We start from the raw sequence: 27,451 nt of genomic DNA on the forward strand, positions 1-27,451 counted from the left end.
GCAAGGATGTCAAAAATGTTCATAAGTGGTGTAGAGAGTTTGCAGATGGCTGGACCAAAGTTCACGATGAACAAAGGAACAGGAGACTGTCAATTTCTGAGGAGACAGTGTTGAAGGTTGAGCAGCAAAGAATGTGTGAAGATCGGCGGATCAACCTGGATGATCTTTGCACATTGGTTCCGGAGGTTTCCCGAAGCATCACTCATAGAATTTTAACAGAAACATCGAACTACTGGAGGGTGTGCGCAAGATGGGTGCTACACATGCTGACTGAGGACCACATGCAGCAATAAGCTGATGCTTCCCACGTATTTCTTCACCACTTTACAGCCAAACAGGACAACTTTCTGGACTCAGTTGTCACGGGTGACAAAACCTGGGCATACCACTTTACACCTGAGACCAAGCAACAATAACGCCAGTGGCGGCATCCTTCTTCACCAAAGCCGCGGAAATTCAAACAAACACAGTCTGCCGGTAAAGTCCTGACAATCGTTTTTTGGGATTGGAAACGGGTATTATTGTTCAACTTTATGCCCACTGGGACCACAGTTAATGCTGACAGGTACTGTGAGACTCTGAAAAAACTCACAGGCAGTTCAGAACCGAAGAAGAGGAATGTTGAGCATGGTCATACAGATTCTCCATGAGAACATTTGCCCACACATCGCTTGGCAAACCATTGCTCTCCTGCAAGTTTCAGTGGAACATAATCACCCACCCACCCTATAGTCCTGACTTGCCCAGTGACTATCACCTGTTCCCTAGGTTCAAAGAACATTTGGCCGGAAAGCGATTCAACTCCGATGATGAGGTGAAAGAAGAGGTTCATAACTTTCTGAACAGCATGGCAGCGAGCTGGTATGACATGGGCATACAAAAACTGCCACAGCGTCCACAAAAATGCATCGACAGAAATAGTGATTATGTCAAAAAACAGCTAAATGTTCAAGCTGTAAACTGATGTAAACCATTGTAGGGGGGGGGGGAAAGAAACAGGTTTATGTACTTATTAAAAATAAATAAATAGGAGACTCTACTTTTGGGATTACCCTTGTAACTTGGAGACACCAGAGGCATTCAGATCCATTGTATAATGGTAAGACAGAGATTTTTGTACCAGATTTTAACCTGCCAATTGTTTCAGTGGCAGATGTGGACTCTGAACATATGTAATTAGTTATGAAATGAAATGTAGATTAATGCTGCAGAAATGGAAATTAAGGAGGCAAATTCTGTATAGGTTGAAATAGTGTTTTAAAGAGTTACAAAGAGAGCATTATGCAACACCTGACTGAAATAGGAAAAGTAAATACATCAGAGGATAATTAGGTAGTTTTGAGAGATGAAGTAGTGAAGGTGACAAAGGATAAACCAGGCAGAAATACGAGGCTCAGTAGGAGTCCTTGAGTAATATATGAGATGTTAAATTTAAGTGACCAAAGGATAAAATATAGAACTGCAGCAACTGAAGTTGGCAAAAAGAACACATGCATCAATAAATGAGATTGATAGAAAATGTGAAATTGCAAAACAGGAATGCCTCAAGAAAAAATACTAAACTATAGGAACAGACATGACTGTGGGAAAGACATATACTTCATACAAGAAAATTAGAAACCTTTGAAAACAGGAGTTGAATGTGAAGAGCTCACACAGCAAGCCAGTACTTAGCAAAGAAGGTGAGCCTGAAAGTTTGAATGCATATGTAGAAAAGAAACAAACAGTATTATGGAAAGAGAAAAAGATGAAGATGGGTTGGGAAATGTGGTACTAAGGAAAAAATCTGATAGAACACTAAAACCTAAGTTGAAACAAGGCCCTTGGAATAGATCGTATTATTCGCATCCTTGGGAAAACCATCCATGACAAAACTGTTCCATCAGGTATGTGGATTTAATGACAGAGTTGCAATACCCTCAGACTTGAGGAAAATGTGTGACAGGTGTGTTACTGAGCCGACAGTTCATTACTTCATGGTTGCAAAATAATAAGAATTATGAACAGAAAAATGGAATGACTAACACAAGTTGACTTTGAGAAGATTGTTTTGTATTCCAAAGAAGTATAGGAACGTGGGAGGCTGTACTTACACTACGTTTGAAGTCAGAAGGTAGGTTGAAGAAATTCAAACTCGCATATAATGTACTATTTGTACATTTACGAAAAGTTGTAACAGTGATCATTGCAATACACTCTTTGAAATTCGGAACTTATCAGGAGTAAAATACATAGCTTTTTCCTATCTTCAACTTGTACCGAGGTCAGACTGCAGTCATAAGTCAAGCTGCGAAAGGTAGGTAGTAAATGAGAAGGAATTGAGACATGATTGCTCTGTGTGCCTCTTGCTGTTCAGTATGTACATGGAGCAAGCAGTATCCCATTTCAATCGTCATAATGTGTGGGCTCAGAATGACAGAGTAATTATCAAAACCTCAGCTGGAAAAAAGGTGGTTACAAATATGACTAAACTGAAACAGAATAACATCTCTGTTAGACGCACGCCCTTGAAGTTCTCGCTAAGTTAAGTGATTAATATTGAAATAAGAGCTAATGTAGTCAATATTACATTTTAGACTGGTGCATTTACTTATTCACTAGGCTATATATATTGAAGGTTTCGCTTTTTTTGAACGCATTTAGATTGAAAAGAAAGTATTTTGTAAAGGCCAATAGTCATTAGGTTTGTTTACATTTTAGGTGTAAATTTTATGAAGGTGTAGATCTTTATTTTTTTTGACTAGACTTAGTGGTTCAGAGTTAAATTAATATGTGTCTGTCATAAGAAGTTTCAGTAGTTCATTAGAGCTTTCAAAAATAAGTTTAAAAATTTGTTTACAAGTCACACAAGGGGTGATCCATGTGGTTAATGGGTCCAGGCAGACAGGTTTTTTAGGCTAAAGCCAAAGTCCAGACAGATGACACTCAAGATAAATAGAATAAAAGTAACTTCATGCACAGTAAATAGGTGTAAAACTAAGGGCAGTATCAACTTACTTCATCAAAATATCAGGGGAATAAAAAATAAAGTAGATAAGCTATTAGTGTGTTTAGATGGTCTCAAAAATAAGAATATAATTAATATACTCTGTCTGTCTTAACACCATGTAACTGTAGGCATGGATAGTGTAAGTACAAGCAGGTATAATTTAGCATCTTTACACTTGCAGATCTAGGATGGATAAAGGAGTTGCCATTTTCATAAAACAAGGGTATAAATGCAAAACTGTAGAAGTAAGCAAATTTTGTGTTGACAGCACTTTGAGGTTTGTGCATGTGAACTTCAGTTTGCTAAAGTAGTATTGATATCAGCAACAGTATACAGGTCCCCATTAGGAGACCAGGAGCTATTCATAAAAAGCCTTTACTCTCTATTATGCTGTCTGCCAGACAAAAAGAAGTTATTAATCTGTGGTGATTTCAATGCAAACATTCTAAGTAATTCTTATAGGAAAAGTGAACTAGAAGTGTTATTAACAACATATAACTTAGAATCTGTGATCAGTAGGATGTAAAACACACACATGCTTTCCCTGTGATAGATTGTCAGACCATTATGCATAACTGATTAACTTACAAAACCTAACAGGGTGTACAGTTCAGAAACCTACACTCAAATAAGCATTGATCCATGCTGTGTTACGGTTCGTTCTTGTTATCGGTACATGCCAGTCAAGTCAGTATAGCTTGTAAAGTTTTTCTTGGCTGCTTCACCCCTCCCTGCCCCATTTGTCAATAGAAATCTGAAGCTGTTGTGACATTTGTGTTCTGTTTATGGTCACTGCGTTACAAAAGGCCTAATTTATTTTCTTATTCATTATACAAATAAGCAACACATTTGAAAATGGATGTCTCTATAACGTGCTTTCTTGAAACATTGTTACCTCCGTGCACCATTTATGGTAGGCTACTCAAAGTTTACACTTGAGCGTGTGCTCGATAACAGAGTAACAAGTGAGAAATGAACATGAACCCCAGTGCTGTCTGAACCAAAATTAGTACAGAATAGCAAAATAAGCTGGCCATGATACTACAATTACTGTGATGCTGTCTTCCAAGTATACAAATGAGGTGTTCTGATGTGCGATGTATACAGAAGTGCTCCACTGTGTTAGTGAATGGGAACAGAATTAAAACTTTCAGTGCCTATGGTGTAATATTAATGCATATCTTTCGCAAAAAAGCTAACCGTAGTAAGTTGTAAATGCAGGCCGTATTAACCGAATTGGTAATGAAAAACTCGCAGCTATTGTGTAATGGAAACTGTTGTATCGCAACTACAGTGAAGCCTACGAAATGCTAGATCAGGATCTGTCGAGTGCAAACTTTGAACGTGTCAGGTATATTATGGGAATACATTGGTATGACAGGTGAAGGTGCCAGCATTAATGTCTTTCCATGCACCTCTCCTTACCTTTCATTACTATTGTGCTCTTTATACTACTGTGTGTTTCCATTGTTGAAAGGCAAAACTCGTTAGAAAACTACAAGCTATACACTCTGTCAAGTGCATTAAGATCACAACTGCTGCCGACCTCAACGTCATAAGTACTGCCAACGATGCAGCAGTTGTAGCAATACAGTACAGTGATGGCCCTATTGTTTTGTATTGAGTATCAACTCAACTCGGTATAAACATAATGAGCGACGAAGCCACCCCTGTTCTCTTTAGTGTGGTTCCACTACATCTTGTTATTCCCGTGTGTAGTTCATACCATACCTGCTGCAGTTCATCAGCAAGCGCACACACCTGAGATGGCAGTATTGCATGGCAGACTGCTAAACATTTCCCCTCTTGCATCCCTATTATTCTTCTTTTCCCCGTGCTTCTAAGACGCTGAAGCTCAACTTAGCGTCGACAAGTAGCATATTGGCCCAATCGTTATGAGATTTTTTTTAATGTATGAAATTAATTTTTTTCAGGTAATAAGTCAGATCTTACTGGAACACAATATTCGTAAAAAGACAGTAGTAGTGGTTACAGACAAAGCTGCAGTTATGAAAAAAAAAACTGACGAAACCTTAAAGATTCGACAGTCACCCTGTTCTGCCCACTGCATCAACTTAACAGTACGAGGCTGTTTCAAAGTAGAAATATTTTCCAAAATTTTACAAACAAATGCTATTGTGACATTTTTTTCGTGATTGTGCAATAGCCAGTCACAAACTGAGCAATGTTAAAAAAAAACTGAAACTGATACAAAAGGTGCTGAATCGATGGAACAGCTAAAAATACTAGATGCTGAAAAGCATATTAGAAGTACGAAGTGAGCATGCGATTGCGGTCAATGAAAGTTCAAAAGCACTGCCTTCCACACAGTAGAAAATTGTACAAGAGGTAATAGGTCTTCTTGAACCTTTTGAAGTAGCAACAATAATAATCTCAGGGGAGTCATTATTATTAATAACTATACCTCTTATACGGGCTAGTTCTGTAAAGTTGTCAGACTTGGAAAGCACCTTAATAAGTAATGAAACACAGTGTTCTGGATTCCTTTACTAAATCAATGAAAGACTGATAACATTTAACAAGTGGACTGTTAATAAGCTTGTGACATTATTAGGCCCTAGGTTTAAAAAACTTGGTTTCAGGACATTTCAAAAGGCAGACAACACTGCACAATTACTTCAGAAAGAGTATGCATTTGTCATTGCATCAACACCAAGAAAATAAACGAAACAGAAGCATCCACAAGCAGTGCTAATACGTCTGATGATACTTCTGCCAGTTTGAAATCAGATGATCTACTTTCTCTGCCCAGTCAGCAACAGTGTAACGCCGATGTGGTTACACCAGTCAGTGATTCCATAATTGACCCACATCAGTATTTTGAAATGACTTGTAATAGACAAGCATGCTTGTGTATTAGAATATTGGGCAAAATCTAATAGTATGTTGCATGTAATGGCTACCAAATGTTTGTGCTTCCCAGCGATTTCAGTTCCTGCAGAGAGCATTTTCGTCAAGGCATGAGAAACAATGAATGATAAATGCAACAGACGAAATGAGAATAATTTAAATACCTTACTTTTTGCAAAAGAAATTTGCATATGTTATATTTTTGTATTTTAAACAACAAAAACTCTTAGAAAGTTATTTTTCACTTGGAATACATGCACATAACAATTGATATTTAATCGATTTATCGATAGCTTTAAAAATTACTATCGGTAATATTGGATATATCAACTACCGATCTTAAAGTAACACTAACTTGGATAGTTCAGTCAGTAAAGCATTTGCCTGCAAATGGCAAAGGTCCTAGGTTCTAGTCCCAGTCCAGCACACTGTTTTAAACTGCCAGGAAGTAGTTTCAAATTGGTGCACGCTCTGCTGAGAGTGAAAATTCGTTTTGGAGAAGGTTAAATTGTCTCACAAACATTACTATCTTGTCCATATTATACCCACAACGAATATTCCTCTATCTCCCATACGTCCGTCATCTCAGAAAATCATTTTTGTGATAATTGGTAAGAATCAATCAGGCACACACAATTTTGGTCACCTGAAATGTCTAGCACTGTCCCGTGCCACAGGTAGGGGCTAATCTGTCGAACTGCCAACTCTAGCAAGCCTCCTTTCAGCATGCATTGGACCCGTTAGTTATGCATTTGTAACAATCATTCAATGTTTATCTACACATTTTGAAGAACCATGCCTCTTCTTCCACCAGCTAAACTTTCATGTAATCCTCCTGTCCAGATAGTCGCCAAAATCACCTCTATCTATTAATATCCCAGCGTATTCTTAGTGAGCACAGGCCAAGCAGTGCAGTGCAGTGAGTGAGTGTACAATCTGATCTCAAACCCAGTCTTAAACATGTTATGTGTAAAATCGTGCTGGCTGAGTTTATGTTCACTTAAGTGAGTGTACAGACAGAAGTGCTCATTTGGTGTCAGGCACAAGCTGCCAAAAATCAGCTCAATTAACTTGCCTTGTCAAAATTACATTCAGTTCAGTGATGATATGAGCATCTCATAATGGGAGATGTAAACATAGACTTGCTGAAAGACACTCCCTCCACAATAACCCTAAGAAGACCGTTTAGTTGCAGCAACCAAACATTCTTCCATTATAACCCACACACCATATGGTGCACAGTCACTGTCTTATAGATGTAGTCACTGTGAAAAAGATTGACAAAGTAAGAGATATAGGTTAAGCTTCAGCTCCAGGACTCTCACCATAGGAGATTCCTTGATCTGCTCCTTGTAGACCACAATGCTCAAATCCTGTCGCGTAACTTGTAGGAACAGTAGACACACAGGTTATGATGTTGTATCAGCTAATTTCTCAGAAATCTCATGGCAGCTAATAATCTGAGATCCTACAATTGATAGCAAAATTGATGAACTTACTAATAAACCCGCGGCCACCAAATTTTGCAAGCATTAAATAATAATATACCACCATTTAGTGTTTCCTGTGACCTATTTAAGGCACTTGACTATGTGAATCATAGTATTCTCCCAGATAAATTGAAGTTTTAAGGGGTTGATGGTATAGCCAACTAACTGATAATGCCATATCTAACCAAAATAAAAGTAATTCAACCAATGTAGTCCAGTGACATTATTCTGATGGGAGAAGTCACATATGGGGCTCCCAAGGCTCAATCTTAGGTCTACCATTCCTCATATATGTCTACATCTCGACATCTACATCTGTACTATGCAAACCACTGTGAGATGCATGGCATAGGGTACTTCAAACACTTACTATGGTTTCTTCCTCTTCCATTCATGTTTGGAGCATGGGAAGCAAGATTGCTTTGAATACTTCTGTGTGTGCAGTAATTATTCTAATCTTATCTTCACTATCTCTGTGTGATCAATATGTAAGAGGTTGTAGTATATTCCTAAAATAATCATTTAAAGCTGGTTCTTGAAACTTTGTTAATAGACTCTCATGATAGTTTACATCTATCTTCAAGAATCTCCTAGTTCAGTTCCTTCAGTATCTCTGACCATTTGTGCTGCCCTTTTCTGTATACATTCAATATCACCTGTTAGGGCTATCTGTTACGGGTCCCACACACTTAAGCAATATTCTAGAACTGGTCGTACAAGTGATTTGTAAGCAATCTTCTTTGAAGATTGATTGCAGTTCCCCAGTGTTCTACCAATAAACCAAAGTCTACCACCTGCTTTACTCACGACTGAGCTTGTGTGACCATTCCATTTCATATTCCTACGAAGTGTTACACCTATGTATTTGTATGAGTTGGCAGATTCCAGCAGCGAGTAATTGATATTATAGTCATAGGATACTATGTTTTTCCCTTTCATGAAGTACAAAACTTTACATTTCTGAACATTTAAAGCAAGTTGCCAATATCTACACAACTTTGAAACCTTATCAAGATATGACTGAATATTTATGCAGCTACTTTCAGATAGTACTTCATTATAGATAACTGCATCATCTGCAAAAAGACTGATAGTACTATTAATATTGTGTGCAAGGCCATTAAGATACAAATGAACAGGAAAGACCCTAACACACTTCTGTGGGGCACACCAAAAGTTACTGACATCTAATGATGACTCTCCATCAAAGATAACACGTTGCGTCCTCCCTACCAGAAAATCCTGTCCAGTAACGAATTTCATTTGATACCCCCATACGATCATACTTTTAACAAGCGTAAGTGTGGTACTGGGTCAAATGCTTTTCAGAAATCTAGAAATTCAGTGTCTACCTGATTGCCTTAATCCAAAGCATTCAGCATGTCATGTGAGAAAAGTGCATCTTGGGTTTCACAAGATTGATGTTTTCAAAATCATGCTCGTTGGCATTGAGGAGGAGGTCATTCTGTTAAAGATACACTATGTGATCAAAAGTATCCGGACATTCCCAAAACCTTAAATTTTTCATGTAAGGTGCATTGTGCTGCCACCTACTGCCAGACACACCATATCAGCGACCTCGGTAGTCATTAGAGACTGAGAGAGAGCAGAATGGGGCACTCTGCGTTTCAGTGTGGCATATGGCACATATTCAACCATTGATCTTGGTCTGCAGTCGTTTCCTTCTCCCGTCTATCCGCTGGAGAGCTCATGACGACGTGTGGTAGTGACCATTTCCCCATCTTCCTGTCACTACCCCAGTGCCATCCCCTCGGACGCCTACCTAGATGGGCTTTAAACAAGGCAGATTGGGTAGCCTTCACCTCTGTCGTCACCGTTGAATCTCCCCCACATGTGACATTGATGTTGTGGTTGAGCAGGTCTCTACAACAATTGTTTCTACAGCGGAAAATGTGATCCCTCGTTCTTTAGGGTGGTCGCCAGAAGTCGCTGCGGCAATTAAAGAGTGTCGACGAGCTCTAGAGCGACATAAGCGGCACCCTTCCCTAGAGCACCTAATAGCCTTTAAGCGGCTCCACGCTCGCGTTCGCCAGCTTATAAAACGGCAGAAACAGGAGTGTTGGGAGAGGTACGTGTCGACCATTGGGTGCCATACGTCAACTTCCCAAGTCTGGATTAAAATCAGACGTCTTTTTGGGAACCAGACCCAAACAGGTGTCTCTGGCGTTAACATCAATGGAGTATTATGTACCGATGCAAACGTGATTGACGAGCACTTTGCTGAGCACTATGCTCAAGCCTCTGCGTTGGAGAATTATCCCCCAGCTTTCTGCACCCTCAAACAGCGAATGGAAAGGAAAGTCCTCTTGTTCACTACACCCCACAGTGAACCCTATAATGTCCCGTTCACAGAGTGGAAGCTCCTCGGCACCCTTGCACATTGCCCAGACACAGCTCCTGGGCTGGATTGTATCCACAGTCAGATGATTAAACATCTTTCGTCTGACTACAAGCGACATCATCTCCTCATCGTCTTCAACCGGATCGGGTGCGATGGCACCTTTCCATCACAGTGGTGTGAGAGCACCATCATTTGGTGCTGAAACCTGGTAAGAACCCGCTTGATGTGGGTAGCTATCGACCTATCACCCTCACCAACGTTCTTAGTAAGCTGCTAGAACGTATGATGTGTCAGCGGTTGGGTTGGGCCCTGGAGTCACATGGCCTACTGGCTCCATGTCAGGGCGGCTTCCGCCAGGGTCGCTCTACCACAGATAATCTTCTGTCCCTTGAGTCTGCCATCCAAACAGCCTTTTCCAGGCGCCAACACCTGGTTTCCGTCTTTTTTGACTTACATAATGCATACGACACAACCTGGCGACATCATATCCTTGGCACATTGTACGAATGGGATCTCCGGGGCCCACTCCAGATCTACATTTACGTGATTACTCTGCAATTCACATTTAAGCGCTTGGCAGAGGGTTCATCGAACCACAATCATACTATCTCTCTACCATTCCACTCCCGAACAGCGCGCGGGAAAAACGAACACCTAAACCTTTCTGTTTGAGCTCTGATTTCTCGTATTTTATTTGGATGATCATTCCTACCTATGTAGGTTGGGCTCAACAAAATATTTTCGCATTCGGAAGAGAAAGTTGGTGACTGAAATTTCGTAAATAGATCTCGCCGCGACAAAAAAGTCTTTGCTTTAATGACTTCCATCCCAACTCGCGTATCATATCTGCCACACTCTCTTCCCTATTACGTGATAATACAAAACGTGCTGCCCTTTTTTGCACCCTTTCGATGTCCTCCGTCAATCCCACCTGGTAAGGATCCCACACCGCGCAGCAATATTCTAACAGAGGACGAACGAGTGTAGTGTAAGCTGTCTCTTTACTGGACTTGTTGCATCTTCTAAGTGTCCTGCCAATGAAACGCAACCTTTGGCTCGCCTTCCCCACAATATTATCTATGTGGTCTTTCCAACTGAAGTTGATCCTAATTTTAGCGCCCAGGTACTTAGTTGAATTGAGAGCCTTGAGAATTGTACTATTTATCGAGTAATCGAATTCCAACGGATTTCTTTTGGAACTCGTGTGGATCACCTCACACTTCTCGTTATTTAGCGTCAGCTGCCACCTGCCACACCATACAGCAATCTTTTCTAAATCGCTTTGCAACTGATACTGGTCTTCGGATGACTGTACTAGACGGTAAATTACAGCATCATCTGCGAACAGCCTAAGAGAACTGCTCAGATTGTCACCCAGGTGATTTATATAGATCAGGAACAGCAGAGGTCCCAGGACACTTCCCTGGGGAACACCTGATGTCACTTCAATTTTACTCGATGATTTGCCGTCTATTACTACGAACTGCGACCTTCCTGACAGGAAATCACGAATCTAGTCACACAACTGAGACGATACCCGGTAGGCCTGCAGCTTGATTAGAAGTCGCTTGTGAGGAACGGTGTCAAAAGCTTTCTGGAAATCTAGAAATACGGAATCAACTTGAGATCCCCTGTCGATAGCGGCCATTACTTCGTGCGAATAAAGAACGTTGCACAAGAACGATGTTTTCTGAAACCATGCTGATTACATATCAATAGATCGTTCCCTTCGAGGTGATTCATAATGTTTGAATACAGTACATGCTCCAAAACCCTACTGCAAATCGACGTCAATGATATAGGTCTGTAGTTCGATGGATTACTGCTACTACCCTTCTTAAACACTGGTGCGACCTGCGCAATTTTCTAATCTGTAGGTACAGATCTATCGGTGAGTGAGGGGGTTGTCTATGCTAGCTAAGTAGGGAGCTATTGTATCAGCATAATCTGAAAGGAACTTAATCGGTATACAATCTGGACCTGAAGACCCATATCAAGCGATTTGAGTTGCTTCACAACCCCTAAGGTATCTACTTCTAAGAAGCTCATGCTAGCAGCTGTTCGTGTTTCAAATTATGAAATATTCCATTCGTCTTCCCTGGTGAAGGAATTTCGGAAAATCGCGTTCAATAACTCCGCTTTAGCGGCACAGTCGTTGGTAACAGTACCATTGGCACTGCATAGCGAAGGTATTGACTGCGTCTTGCCGCTTGTGTACTTTACATACGACCAGAATTTCTTCGGATTTTCTACCAGATTTCGAGACAATGTTTCGTTGTGGAACCTATTAAAGGCATCACGCGTTGAAGTCCGTGCCAAATTTCGCGCGTCTGTAAATTCTAGCCAATCTTCGGGATTTCGCGTTCTTCTGAACTTTGCATGCTTTTTCCGTTGCCTCTGCAACAGGGTTCGGAACTGTTTTGTGTACCATGGGGGATCAGTTCCATCTCTTACCAGTTCATGAGGTATGAATCTCTCAATTGCTGTTGCTACTATATCTTTGAATTCGAGCCACATCTCGTCTACATTTGCGTAGTCAGTTCGGAAGGAATGGAGATTGTCTCTTAAGAAGGCTTCTAGTGACACTTTATCTGCTTTTTTAAACAAAATTATTTTGCGTTTGTTTCTGGAGGATTTGGAAGAAACGGTATTGAGCCTAGCTACAACAACCTTGTGATCACTAATCCCTGTATGTCATGATGCTCTCTATTAGCTCTGGATTGTTTGTGGCTGAGTCAAGTGTGTTTTCGCACCCATTTACAATTCACGTGGGTTTGTGGACTAACTGCTCGAAATAATTTTCGGAGAAAGCATTTAGGACAATCTCGGAAGAAGTTTTCTGTCTACCACCGGTTTTGAACAAGTATTTTTGCCAACATATCGAGGGAAGGTTGAAGTCCCCACCAACTATAACTGTATGAGTGGGGCATTTATTTGTTAAGAGACTCAAATTTTCTCTGAACTGTTCAGCAACTATATCATCGGAGTCTGGGGGTCGGTAGGAGGAGCCAATTATTAACTTCGTTCGGCTGTTAAGTATAACCTCCTCCCATACCAATTCGCACGGAGTATCTACTTAGACTTCACTACAAGATAAACCACTACTGACAGACACAAACACTCCACCACCAATTCTGCCTAATCTATCTTTCCTGAACACCGTCTGAGACTTCGTAAAAATTTCTGCAGAACTTATTTCAGGCTTTAGCCAGCTTTCTGTACCTACTTCCTGCTGCTCCGTACTTTGTGTCCAAGTTGGTGCCTACCATAGTTCTCCCCGTATTCAGGAGAAAGGTGTTCCGCAGGGCTCCGTATTGAGTGTGTGTCTATTTTTAGTGGCTATTAATGGCCTAGCAGCAGCTGTAGGGCTGTCGGTCTCACCTTCTCTGTATGCGGATGACTTCTCCAATTTGTATTGCTCCTCCAATACTGGTGTTGCTGAGCACTGCTTACAGGGAGCCATTCGCAATGCACAGTTATTGACTCCAGCCCACGGCTTCCAGTTTTCAGCCACGAAGTCGTGTGTTATGCACTTCTGTTGGTGTTGTACCGTTCATCCGGAACAAACTTAATGATGGTCTACTCACTGTAGTGGAGACATATCATTTCTTAGGACTTGTTTTGGTGCCTGATTGACTTGGTTACCTCACCTTCACCAACTTAAGTGGAAGTGCTGGCAGCACCTCAATGCCCTCTGCTGCCTGAGCAACACCAACTGGGGGTGCAGGTTGCTCTACACTGCTGCAGCTCTACACAGGCCTTGTTCAATCCTGCCTTGACTATGGGAGTCTGGTTTACAGTTTGACGGTGTCCTTATCGTTGAATTTACTCGACCCGTTGCACCACTGCGGCGTTCGCCTAGTGACGGGAGCTTTTAGAAAGAGTCTGGTGCCCAGTGTCCTGGTGGAGGCTGGAGCCCTTTCATTGCAGATCCGACGTGCACACTGCTCGCCAGTTATGTTGCACACATTCTTAGTTCTCATGCACATCCGAATTACTCTCTCCTTTTCCCACCCACAGCAGTTCATCTCCTGTGTCGGTGGCCCAAGTCAGGGCTCGTGATTGTGGTTTGCTTCCAGTCCAGTCTCTCTGAACTGGAGTCCTTTCCTTTCCCACCTCTCCCCGAGGTCCATTCACACACACCTCCATGGTGTAAACCTAGGCCGAAGCTTCGCCTGGACCTTTCACATGGCCCTAAGGACTCCGTTAACTCTGCGGCATTCGGGAGGACGACGGTTCAATCCCGCGTCCGGCCATCCTGATTTAGGTTTTCCGTGATTTCCCTAAATCACTCCAGGCAAATGCCGGGATGGTTCCTCTGAAAGGGCACGGCCGACTTCCTTCGCCATCCTTCCCTAATCCGATGAGACCGATGACCACGCTGTCTGGTCTCCTTCCCCAAAACAACCAACCAACTCTGCGGCTCTCCGCTGTCACTTCTCTCAATTCTCGACATGTACCAGGCCATGAAGTGGTTTACACCGATGGCTCGGTGGCTGATGTTCATGTTGGCTTTGCGTATGTTCATGGAGGACATATTGAACAGCACTCCTTGCCAGATGGCTGCAGTGGTTTCACTGCAGAGCTGGTGACCATATCTCGTACTCTTGAGCACATCTGCTCATGCCCTGCCAAGTCATTTCTCTTGTTTACCGACTCCTTGAGCAGCCTACAAGCTAATGACTAGGGCTACCCTCGCCATCCTTTGGTAGCGACCATCCAGGAGTCCCCGTGTGCCCTGGAACGGTCCGGTTGTTCCATGGTGTTTGTGTGGACCCCAGGCCATGTCGGAATCCCAGGAAATGAACTTGCCGGCAGGTTGGGCGAAACAGGGTACATGGAAACCACTTCTGGAGATCAGCATCCCCCTAACTGACCTGCGATCATTGTTATGCTGCAAGGTTTGTCAGCTTTGGGAGACGGAATGGCATAATCTTGGTATGCACAACAAACTGCGTGCCGTTAGGGGGACTACGAATGTGCGGAAGTCCTCCATTGGGGCCTCTCTCAGGGATTCTGTGAATTCTCTGCCGGCTCCTCATTGGCCACACTTGGGTGACCCACGGCTGCCTCCTTCGCCGTAGGGACCCACATCAGTGTCGGTGCAGCGCCCGGTTGATAGTGGTCCATATTCTGGTACGCTGTCCTACTTTGACTGCCCTGCGACAAAATCTTAGGTTACCGGATTCGTTGCCGCTAATTTTATCTGACAATGCCTCATCAGCTGATATAGTTTTACATTTTATTCGTGAGGGTGGGTTTTATCATTTGACCTAAGTTTTAGCACATGTCCTTTGCCCCTGTGTGTCCCCCACCCTAGAGCTTCCAGGGTGGAGGTTTTAATGTGTTGTAGAGTGGCTGGTTGACTACTTCTTATTCTTACGGTCAGCCAGCCATGTAACATGCTTTCTTGTTTTAATCTCCTTCCGTCTCTGTGGTTTTAGTGTCCCATTTTGTCCATTTGAGTGGTTGTTTCCCTTTCATCATTCTTGTGGTTTTTCTTCTTTTTTGTTCTGTGTTTTAATTTTCATTTTTTTTCTTCTCACCGTTGTGGCATTGGTTTATTCAGAACAAGGGCCGATGATCTAGCAGTTTGGTTCCCCCCTCCACTTTTAAACCAACCAATCCGTTCAGTTTAAAAATTGTCAGCTTTCACAAATACAATATTAGGCAGCAAAGTACTTTCACTGCCCCCTGTTTGATCTGCCTTTGTCTTGGTTATAATATTTAGTGGTCTTTCCAAAGACATTCAAATGTTGACACACAGTGAAAATAACTTTTCGCAGTAGATTTAAGAGGTATCATAGCTATCCTTGATGTATGTAAAAATCATGAAATGAAGGAACTGCTTAAGGTAATATTTGTAAAAGGCAAACACACTGTTTGTCAAGTGTGTGCAAATACGTACTACAATGTAACATCTATTGTGAATGTGGGCAATAGAACCTAAGCAAAATTTTGCCTCAAAGAAAAAGTAATTATTTGTTTTGCCCATTATAGTAACCTGCAATTATGTTTTAAACTAGGTTTTTCAGTAACCTTCCCTATACTTATATTTATTTGTTCAACTTCCATGATTATACTTTTTAGAGACGTTAATTCATTTTTAGCTGGACTGCATACTGTGGTATTATACCACTTACATTCGGGAGGACGACGGTTCAATCCCGTCTCCAGCCATCCTGATTTAGGTTTTCCGTGATTTCCCTAAATCGCTTCAGGCAAATGCCGGGATGGTTCCTTTGAAAGGGCACACGGCCGATTTCCTTCCCAATCCTTCCCTAACCCGAGCATGAGCTCCGTCTCTAATGACCTCGTTGTCGACGGGACGTTAAACTCTAACCACCACCACCACCTATACCACTTACAATAAACAGTACCTGCATTTTCATAGCTGCAACCCCTTCCACCCTATAAATTCCCTCTCATACAGTCTGGCCACCCATGGACGGTGCATCTGCTGTGACAAGCAATCCCATGCACATTATATTGCAGGCCTTCATGGACAATACTAGTTCCCCCCCCCCCCCCCAAAAAAAAAAAAAAAAAAAAATCCCTTGCACAGAAACAGATTTTCTGCACCACATCCTCACATGCCCCTAAACCTTCAACCATCCTTGTGATCCAGCTGCCAAAGGGCATCCCCACCATCACATATCATCGTATAGACACACTCAATTTTACCATGTCCTTTACTAGGGCTTCAACTACTTGTCATGCCCAGAAATGAGGAACACCCTACCCCTGCCCCCCGCCCCCCCCCCCCTCCTTCCCAAATCCTTCCCATCCCTCCCAGACTAATATTCAGCCAACCACCCAATCTACAAAACGTCTTTGCCAATCCTTGTGCTACATCTGCTCCCAACACCTGTATGATGGAAGACCTAGGAGCAAGACCTGTCTAGTGCACACACCAAGCATATTCTACTAGAGTCTCATAACAGATATATCCTACTATATCAGAGGCAGTGCCACATGTGAAAGCAGGTAAATCACATACCATCTCCACTGCAACTTGTGCGACATTTTATGTAGACATGACTAACCAGCTGTCCACTCAAATGAAAGGCAAGCACCAAACTGTGGCCAAGAAAAGAGTTGACCAGCCAGTGATGAGACACGCTGCTGAGCACAGCCAGCTTGACTTAAGAAGCTCCTTCATGACCTTGCCACCTGGATTCTTCCCACCCCCACAACCCACTACCAGTTTTTCTGAAATACATAAATGGAAATTCTCTTTACAAAACATCCTTCAATCAGGTGATACTTCTGACCTCTTTTCTGCTAGGCCCTGTCTCATGTGTACCCCCACCGCTGTTCCCAAGACTCCCACATCACTCATTCTGCTCTCGCACCCTTATCTGCACAGCCCCCCCCCCTCTTCCTGTGTTCTCTTCCCCTTCCCAGTCAACTGTGTGTTATAGTGTGCTATGTACATCTCCCCATCTGTGGCTGTGGCTGTGCCAGAGCAAACTCATGGATGTCACATTAATAAGCCCTGCCCTTGCTGATGCAAGGCCTCAGCTGCATAGCAATTTTTTACCTTTACTCCTTCCATTATTTATATTCTATCAGAGACTATCTGTTATTATATTTATATACACTCATTCTGTGTTGTTGTTATTTTCCCTTTTTTGAACGATAACAATTTAAACTTACTTCAGTAAAATACAGAAGGCCAACTACAGCTGTAAACTTGCCTGTGTATGAAGACTAACAATAAAGTCATTTTAGTACTAGTTGAGTGACATTTTATTTCTTATTTTTCAGATTTTCCTTTTAACTTCATCATTCAATTTGTATGTCTTTTTAAGTATTAAGTGCTCTTAATAATTATTATTTATATGCATTTACTTCACTAAATGTTTCTCTTTTCCACAACTGTCTAGGAAACTTTGAAAATGAAGTGAACAGAATTGAAGATTGGGCAAGAGAAAATGCTCATGAAACAGAAGAATGGGTGCAGAATGAAGACAATATGATAGAAAAATGGGCAAAAGAAAATTCTAATGAAACTGTAGAATGGGTTCAAGATGAGACAAAAATGGGAGAAAAATGGGCAAAAGAAAAGTTGGATGGAGCCGAAGAGTGGATACAGAATGAGGCAAAGACTGTAGAAAAATGGACCAAAGAAAACTACAATGAAGCTGAGAAATGGGTAAAGAAAGAGAAAGAGATTGGAGAAAAATGGGCAAAAGAAACATTAAATGAGGTTGATGGTTGGGCGCAGAGTAAACTAGTAGAGACTCAGGAAGTTGTGAAAGCTCTAATGCCCAAGTTTAGTAGTGACAAATGTGTGTGTTACCATCAGACCTGTGGATGTTGTGTCCATGCAGAAGAACCAGAAATACATTTGAATAGCACAGGTACATAATCCATTATGGCTCTCTCCAAGTGAAACTTTACATGTTTACTTTTTTATTGACATTTAGTTTTTTGTGATTTAACTCTCATGTAAGTACAACCTTCCTTTTTTTCAGTTTGTGTAAATGTGACGTACCTGTCAGAAGATTATGGCATTTCTTTCACTGTTACACTAAACAACCACACACTTTACAATGAAACTGTATCAGGTAAATCACTTTCGTGTATCTAGAAATTTTTATTTGTAGAAGTAAAAATTTTGAGTAGTGTCATTTGTTGCTGTTGGAGACAGGTGCGTACATCCATTTGCATTCTGTTACTCTAAAATTACACACATTCATTTTGAGGGAGAATACTGAACCATTCACTTTGTTTTAAATGTTTATTAGATGTAAACAGTGCTCTGGCAATGCTTTGTGTTTGTGGTAAATGAAGTGTTGCCCTGTGGTTGGTATTTCACATTAAGTTGTAGATCCTTGCATAACAGTCAGTCAGTTCACATGATAACCACCTCTGGTCAGATCGCACTTGGTAGTACTTACAAGAAAAAAAAAGAGTTCAAACAGTGGGCTTTAATGCCTGTTTCTACATCTACAATAATACTCCACAAGCCATGTGACGGTGTGTGGCAGAAGGTACTTCTGATACCACTAACTGATCCCCCCCCCACCCACCCAACATTCCCCTTCCATTTGCAGATGGTGTGTGGGAAGAATGATTGTTGGTAGGCTTACGTATTAGCTATATTTTCTCGAATATTCTTGTGGTCATTTCGTAAGATGGATGAAGAGGAAGTAATACATTGGCCAGCTCTTCCCAGAAAGTACTCTCTTGAAATTTCAACCGTAAACACCTCCATGATGGACAATGCCTCTTTTGTAGGGCCTGTCACTGGAGTGTGCTGAGTATAACTGTAACTGTTTTGCACAGACTAAACAATCCCTTGACAAAACACAACACTCTTTGTTGGGGCTTCTCTCTCTCTTTTATCAGTTTCACCTGGTAAAGGTCCCAGATTGAGGAACAGTACTTGAGAATCGGTTGAAAAAGTGCCTTTTAAGCCATTTCTTTAGTGGATGAATTACATTTCCTTAAGATTTTTCCTATGGATCTCAGTCTGGCAGCTGCTGTTCTTGCTGTGTGTTTTATGTGGCCATTCCACTTAAGATTGCTCTGGATAGATACTCCTTGATATTTTACAGTAATTGCTGTTTCTAGCAATTTGTCATAAATAGTGTAGTTGTACAGTAGTTGATTTCTTTTCCTATGTATATGTAATATGCTGCACTTATTTATTATGTTCATGGTCAGCTGCTTACTCCTGCAATTCTAATCAATCCTCTGTAGGTCCTGCAAATAGTTACAGTCTTCTGTCATTGCATCATAAGCAAACAACAGTAAAGAGCCTCTAACTCATCGTGCTACATCATTTACATTGAAGTGAGAAAGGTTGTGGGATACCTCCTAATATTGTGTCGGATCTCCTTTTGCCCAATGTAGTGTGGCAGCTTAACGTGGCATGGACTCAACAAGTTGTCAGAAATCCCCTGCAGAATATTAAGCTATGGTGTCTGTATAGCAGTCCATAATTGCGAAAGTGTTGCCAGTGCAGGATTTTGTGCACAAACTAGCCTTTCGATTATGTCCCATAAATGTTTTATCATGTCATGTGATTTGGGTGGGCAAATCATTCGCTTTAATTGTCCAGAATGATTTTCAAACCAATTGCAAACAATTGTGACTGTTTGATATGGTGCATTCTCATCCATAAAAATTCCATTGTCATTTCTCCATCAATGAATGGCTGAAAATTGTCTCAATGTAGCTGAACATAGCTGAGGACCCAGTACATTATATGTAAACAAAGACCACACCATTGTGGAGCCATCATTAGCTTGCACAGTGCCTTGTTGAAAACTTGGGTCAATATCTTGTGGGGTCTGCGCCACCCTCAAATCCTACCATCATTTCTTACCAACTAACACTGAGACTTGGCCAACCAGGCCTCCAGTTGTTTAGGGGTCCAGCAGATCCGGTCATGAGCCCAGTAGAGGCTCTGCAGGTGCATGTTCTGCTGTTAGCAAAGTCATCTGCATCGGTTGCCTGCTGCCATATCCCATTAATACCTGATTTGTCTGCACTGTCCTAACAGATATGTTCATCATATGTCCCACATCGATTTCTGTGGTAATTTCCCACAGAGTTGCTTGTCTATTAGGACTGACAACTCTATGGAAACTCCACTTCTCAAGGCCATTAAGTGAAGGCCATCGGTCACTGTGATCTCCATGGTGAGAGGTAATGCCTGAAATTTGATATTCTCGGCACACTGTTGATCTCGAAATATTGAGTTGCCTAACAATTCCTGAAATGGAATGTCTCATACGTCTAAATCCAACTACTATTCCGTGTTCAAAGTCTGTTAATTTCCATCGTGCAGCTGTAGTTGTATCTGAAACATTTTCACATGAACCACTCGAGTTAAATGACAGCTCTGCCAATACAATGTCCTTTTATAGCTTGTGTACATGATACTACTGCCATCTGTATATGTGTATATTGCTATCCCATGACCTTTCTCATCTCTGTGTGTAGACAATATAAACCGTACCAATCATATCACTCTTCTTCGGGGTAATGTTGAAATTACATGTACATCTGTTGAGTTTGTTCTATTAAGAATGATGTGAGAGCTCTTTTTGCGAGGATGTCTTGAATCCAGTTCCAAATCTGGTCAGATACTTAGTAAGCTCATATTTTTTTCACTAACCGGGGGTGTGCACAGTATCAGATGCCTTCCTGAACATGAGGAACACAGCATTAACCTGAGTGAGTGCCGGTGTCTGCAGTGCTGTGGATCTCATGGAGGAACAGAGTGAGCTGAGTTTTGCAAGATCTCTGTTTGCAAAATCCGTATTGATTTTTATAAATAAGATTTTTCCCCCAGAAAACTTCATAATGCATTAGGATAAACATGTCCAATAATTTTACAACATATTGAGGGCAACCATATAGGCCTATAATTATATACACCTGTTCTATGACCCTTCTTGAAAACAGGAATGACCTGCACTATTTTCCAGTCACTAGGTACCCGTCGTTGCTCCAGCTGCCTGCAGTGAACTGCTGCTAGAAGGAGAGCATGTTCTTTTATATAAATGTCTGTTGATTCTTACAGGTATCTCATCTGGTCCTGAGGCCTCTCCACGACAAAGTGATTGTAGTTGTTTCTGTGCCTGCCTATTGATTGATGCTGCTTTTGTACAGCAAATAGATAATATTAAAAAAAATATGGTAAATCCTGTGGCTTTGTCACTGTACACAGCTACAACAGCACCAGGCAGTGACGTGTGCTGCAAGTGAAGTGTCACTGTTCATTGCAGCAGATACTTCAGTTCTGTATTGTTTCTGTGCACTGTTGCCAGGTCATTAAAATCTGTTGGCAGAGATATAGTACCAACTAGATTGAATGTCAGTAACTTCATTTTAGGTGCTAATGATGAGCCACATACATCCCCATCACTATTCCTTCCCTACTCTTACACAGTATATAAATACACAAAAACATAATTAAATAGAATTACACGCATTCAGTAATCTAACAATAAAAGGGAGGGGGGGGGGGGAGGGGGAGAGTTGAAGGTCGAAGACAAAAACAAAGTAGTGGAAAGATTATGTTGGCAACACTGCAAAACACAACACATACTGAGAAGTACAAAAACAAATGGAATACAGATGTATGTTGTGAAAAACAGAATAAATGTGTAGTGCTGCAGAGCAACTAAAAATTAGACCAAAATTATCACTGTCTAATGCAGAAAAACAACAACGTGATAGCAGAACAGCGTTTCCCAATGTAAGCAAGAAATCAAGTAAAGATCACTGTAAGTACAAATCAACATATTCTTAATGAACTGTTTTTTAATCTAAAGTCAAATCAAAATGTAAACTTAATTACAGACCACTGATGATGCTTTACTTCAATAAAGCCAAATGCGTCTGGTGAAAAAACACGCATTTTTGTAGTTGGAACGACAGAACAAAAATACGCTCAAGATTGAATTTGTTGCTTCGCCTCCATTTCCACAAGAGTGCCTGTGTAATGTACATTTATAACATCCCATGTCAGCTGGAAACAACTACTTCATGGCTTCATCTGCGTCTAGGCATTGTTGTTGCTGACGGACATGCTGTTGCTGGCGGACTAGCCCTTTGGCTATGGGGCTATCACTTCTGTTTTCATGCGGGGGATCACAATGATCTGTGTCAATGCATCCTGCCTCCATAACATCTATGGTAGATAGATTCTTCTCAATCTGGGATTGGTGAGGCTCATGCACTTTTGGACCATCAAGAAGAGATGTGTTTAGCTTTCTTATGGCCTGTGGGTGTGCTTCTGCATTCCTGATGCACTCACAGCCACAACCTGACAGAAGAGCTTGCTGAGCCATAGTGTTATGCTCTCTATTGTGTCCTTACATAATTTCTTGCTCGTGATAAACACCTGTTACGCTAAAACTTCTGAATTTTTGTCAGTGGTTTCTGCAAGCAAGGCTGTTGGACAGGATATTGAGTGGTAAGAAAACCACATACTGTGCCCTTTTGTAGGCTGGAGAATTCTCATTAAGAACTGTGAATTATCATTCCAAATTTCATTAAACAAAACCAAGCAGTAAAACAAAAAATAACTGTTGAAACTGGGACTTGGGCCATCGCACTGTTGTTTATGTGTGTTGACTACACCACCCAACTACATAATCACTATACTAAGTGCTGCAGTATACGGGTATTTCTTACTGTTGATGTGTCCGTGACTCCATCTCTTGACATAGTGTTTTTTTTTTTTCCATTTATGAGGTTTTAGGAATAGAGTGGAGCAGATTTTCTAATGTGAGATCATAGATTTTAATGTGTTTACAGGATGGCTGTCCCATTGTTGCATCTGCCTCTGCATGCAACCTGATCTCTTCTTATTCTCATGACCCTTGTGTGATATATCAATGGAAAAAATTACTGTTTGTCTGCCTCCATATAAGCCCTAATTTCTGTTTTTGTGGTCTGCACACAAAATGTACATTGGTGACAGTGGAATCGTTCTGCAGTCAACTTCAAATGCTGGTTCTTAAATTTTCTCTGTAGTGTTCCTTGAAAAGAAAGTTGCCTTCCCTCCAAGGATTCCCATTTGAGTTCCCAAAGCACCTCTTTAATACTTGCATATTGTTTGAACATGCCAGTAACAAATCCAACAGGCCACATCTGAATTTCTTCGATGTCATCCTTTAACACAACCTGGTGTAGATTCCAAATACTCAAGCAGTTCCCAAGAATGTGTTTTGCTGTAGTGTCCTACACATGGTCTCCTTTATGGGTGAATCACACTTTCTTAAAACTCTCCCAATAAACCAAAGTCAATCATTCACTTTCCCAACTACAACCTTTGTATGTTCATTTCACTACACTTTCAAAGGTTTCCATTGCAAACATGTTAAGATCTAAGTGTGCTTCTGTTACAAATTTTAGATCAGATAAAGTTGATCAAGATAGCAAACACTGACAGTTGTTAATTGGTTCATAATTAAATTGTCCCTCCTTCCCTTCCTCTCCCCTCTTCCCCCCATGCTCCCTCGCCGCTCACCCTCCGCCCTTGTGTGTGTGTGTGTGTGTGTGTGTGTGTGTGTGTGTGTGTGTGTGGTTTATTTACTGTAATAATCTATAACATATAAATTTGTAATCTGAATGATTTGTTTGTCTTATTTTTTTTATTTGTTTTAGTAAGAAATCCTCCTCCGGTATGTGCGGGATTTCCTTACGTGAAGGAATTGGCAGATATATGTATACGGCTGTATGACATAGACGCAAAGAGTCGTACATTTCATGCTTGTGCACGTCTAGAAGCTCGTATGAAATTTATCATTATTGCACATTATGATCTTGGATGTTTTACTATTGGATCATCATCTGTTGAGGATTCAAAAAAAAAGAATGGCTTAGGCACCCACCACCCATCTGTAATTCTGATTTAATGCATAATAACTTTTCTTTTGGATTTTTGTTACTGAAAATATCATGACTTGTTCATATTGTCAAAGGATTGTAGTTTTAGATAATGTTTATATGTTTAAGTGACTGTTGTTTTGAAATTTTGAAGTTAATTTTATATTAACACATGAGAGCTTTAGTTTTGTTGGTGCTAAATGATTTGTTACGAAATGTTTGATTATTGATGTTACCATTTTAAGTAAATTTTTATTAAGCCAAAGCAGAATGAATTATTGCTTCTCGTGAGACTAAAATATAATTTTATTGCATGACTAGATAAGCCAGTATTTGCTACTATGTATTGAACTGTAAATGCAAGTGAGGGAGGGAGGGAGGGATGATTTAAGGGAAATATTAAAGTTTATTTGTAGCATAGAAAATTAAATTTTTTTTCGTGTTTGATACAGCAGTTGCTTAACGCATTGAGAATAAATAACAGATATTAATGTTTTCACTTATTTTGAAAGAAATTAATATAGAAGTCACCAAAAATTCAGATCGTTTTACGACTAATTATTACGAAACCTTACTCATTTACTCTCCATGGCAAGACAAATGTCCCAGTTTTACAATATTAAGAATACATTAAATTAATGAGGTACGTGTGTAACACAAGAACTCTACAAATAAAAATTTAGTGGTTTACACATTAAAATGCTATATCTTGAAGTACGGAATATTTGCAATTGTCAATACTTGATAACAATATCGGATTTATTTACACACTCATTCAACTTCAGAATGATGAAATTCACAAATTTTATACAATGATGTAAGATGGTAATCTCTGTAAGTTTTTGCTCTGAACATATCCAGTACCAAAACTGCATTATAGAGTTTAGCACATGAGGAAATTATTCCATATTTTACATAATCAATAGGTTGGGGTGTTTGTCTACTTTCATATTAGTATTGTAACGGGTGACTTAATTCTCAATATTAAAGGTATTCTGGTTTTCATTCACAAAATTCCTACATATTGACTGAGAACTTTCATTATTCCTACCCAAGTAAGGACAGGTATGCAGCGGCCCAGCTTTTCACGTAATGTTATAATTGTAATTGGTTTCTTCTGGAGCAAGATGACACTCTTTTGTAGCCTGATGCTTGCCCCCCCCCCCCCCACTCTTTTGTAGCCTGATGCTTGGCGCGTGCCCCCCCCCCCCCCCCCCCCCCCCATCCCCCAGTTGTAAGCCATGGCTAATGTGACTTCGAAAGAGTGCATATAGGCACTCTTAAGATACTGTCAGTCATGGAGTAGAGAAGTTTCACAGACAATTTGCTGTTTTTAACTTAATTTATTTTAATTTTTTATAGTGTTAATAGGACTTTGTCATACTGAATAGTACATCTGCTTCAGTAATTACCCAAGTTGAATCTTTCCCACTAATGATACAGGTTGTTTCAAAACTCTACAGTAAAACAAGAAGAAAAAGTCTGATGAACATGGGCTCTAAAATACATACCTTAAGAGATAGGAGCACTTGTTTGTATTCAGTACTGTGAAACATCTCTCTTCAATTCAAAAAGTGCTCATCGGCCTTAAGGTATGCATTTTGGAGTTGATGCTTAATAGACATTTTTCTTCCTTCTTGCTATGAGGTATCCATTCCTGAAGTTTTACCATCAAGTTTTGAAACACCCTGTATTACATCATCTGCAGACATTTTTGCTGTAACTGTTTGTGCTCTCTCTTTTATGTACTCACAGATTGTATTGTGGTGTGATGCTTGTGTTCCTGAATAACTAAACACCTTTCAAGCCACTTTCACCCATATAATATTGACTGTTGTTTAGTCCTTGAGAAACAAAGGTTGTCAACAATAGTTTTAGGAGGTTGTTCATTCTGACCTAGTAGTTAAACTATGGAGTTTCCAGTGAATCCGGTCTCAATGTTCACTGAATAGCATTCCTTGTTCATCATGTGCTCCTCTAACAGGGAATAACACAGTGACTGAATCTTACGTTTTTATTCTGTATAGGCATTTTATCTGCATTCACATGCAGTCTGTAGTTTATTTATTTTATGTAAATAATCCTGTTGTGTGTATCACTAGAATTGTTATGCTTTCTGCTGGTGATTTATTGATTCCATGGTGCCATTATCATTCTGTGATAGATTTCTTTTTGTGATAATGCTGTATGATACTACTTAGAAATGTTTGCACAGAACATTATTGATGTAACTGAATTGTAAACTGCTATGATGCATGGTTATGTAGACTGTGAAAAGTTATATTTACTATTATTCTACACAAGAATACACCTTTAAAAAAATGTACCTTACATTCGTGTGCTGTATCGGAACAATTTAAATTTTGGTGCAGTTGTCTCGAGCTGCGCCATATTTATGATGTCTATTAAAATTGCATAAAGACACTCCTTTCATAGTCTTTGTTGTATGGAGATTTTTCACCTCTCTGTTTTGGTAAGATGTAGAGAATTCATTTGTAGCAAGGAAGACACATTTGTTACTTAATTGAAAAATAAGGATCAGTCTAAAAATATTTCACATGAAGCATTTTTTAATGTAAATTTTTTCATAAAACTTGTCAACTATTCCATTGTTCTAAATGTGCATACTTATTTTATTCCAGTTTTTAAACTACTTATGTTGTGAATGAATTAGGACTTTTTTTTATTACACACATTTTATGTAATTCTGGAAATATTTCCAGCAAAGTGTAATAAAATATTAAAATATTTTGGACTTACTTATTTTCAGTTATAAATTAACCACACACACACACACACACACACACACACACACACACACACACACATTAGCATGACAGGCCACACTTAAAATTGTGTACCTTTAAGTGACTAATAATAACTAGTGCAGTATTAAAATCTACTTGTGTAATTTTTTTCTATATATTATTTTAGACATACAGGACATTTAAACCTACTTTAGGGTAAGGCAGTGTGTATCATAAATGTCTGCAATTAATATTCTAATCATATTTCCAACTATCTGCAGTTCTATTAGAATATTATCGTATTTCATTTTCCAGACAAAAACTTTCTTTTCTAGGCTCACATCAGAAGCTTATGGTGCTTAGGGGACAGACTTCAATAAGGTATGCAGGAAAGCTCATATGTTAACGGCAGGGTGTGAGTTGTGATTGGAAGAAAGGAAGATTGGGTTTAATGTCGCGTTGATATTCAGATCATTAGAGACAGAGCACAAGCTCGGATTGTGTCAAGGATGAGGAAGGAAATCAGCCATGTCGTTTCAAAGGAACCATTCTGGCATTTGCCTGGAGTGATTTAGGGAAATCATGGAAAACCTAAATATGGATGGTAGGATGTGAGTTTGAACTGCTGTTATCC

At 40.3% G+C, this 27,451-nt stretch overlaps 1 protein-coding gene across 1 annotated transcript in view; it reads left to right on the plus strand.

The window, feature by feature from the left end:
* LOC124554872 overlaps positions 1 to 25,250 on the plus strand; it is a 40,184-nt gene extending 14,934 nt beyond the window's left edge. Inside the window, exons 2-4 of the mRNA XM_047128540.1 lie at positions 17,602 to 18,078; positions 18,193 to 18,285; positions 23,849 to 25,250. Of these exons, the coding sequence (XP_046984496.1) occupies positions 17,602 to 18,078; positions 18,193 to 18,285; positions 23,849 to 24,099 (821 nt within the window). The 3' untranslated portion in view covers positions 24,100 to 25,250. The remainder of the gene's footprint in view (positions 1 to 17,601; positions 18,079 to 18,192; positions 18,286 to 23,848) is intronic.
* Positions 25,251 to 27,451: the final 2,201 nt, after the last annotated feature.

The sequence above is a fragment of the Schistocerca americana genome, chromosome X, assembly GCF_021461395.2.
Source record: "Schistocerca americana isolate TAMUIC-IGC-003095 chromosome X, iqSchAmer2.1, whole genome shotgun sequence".
NCBI lineage: Eukaryota > Metazoa > Arthropoda > Insecta > Orthoptera > Acrididae > Schistocerca > Schistocerca americana.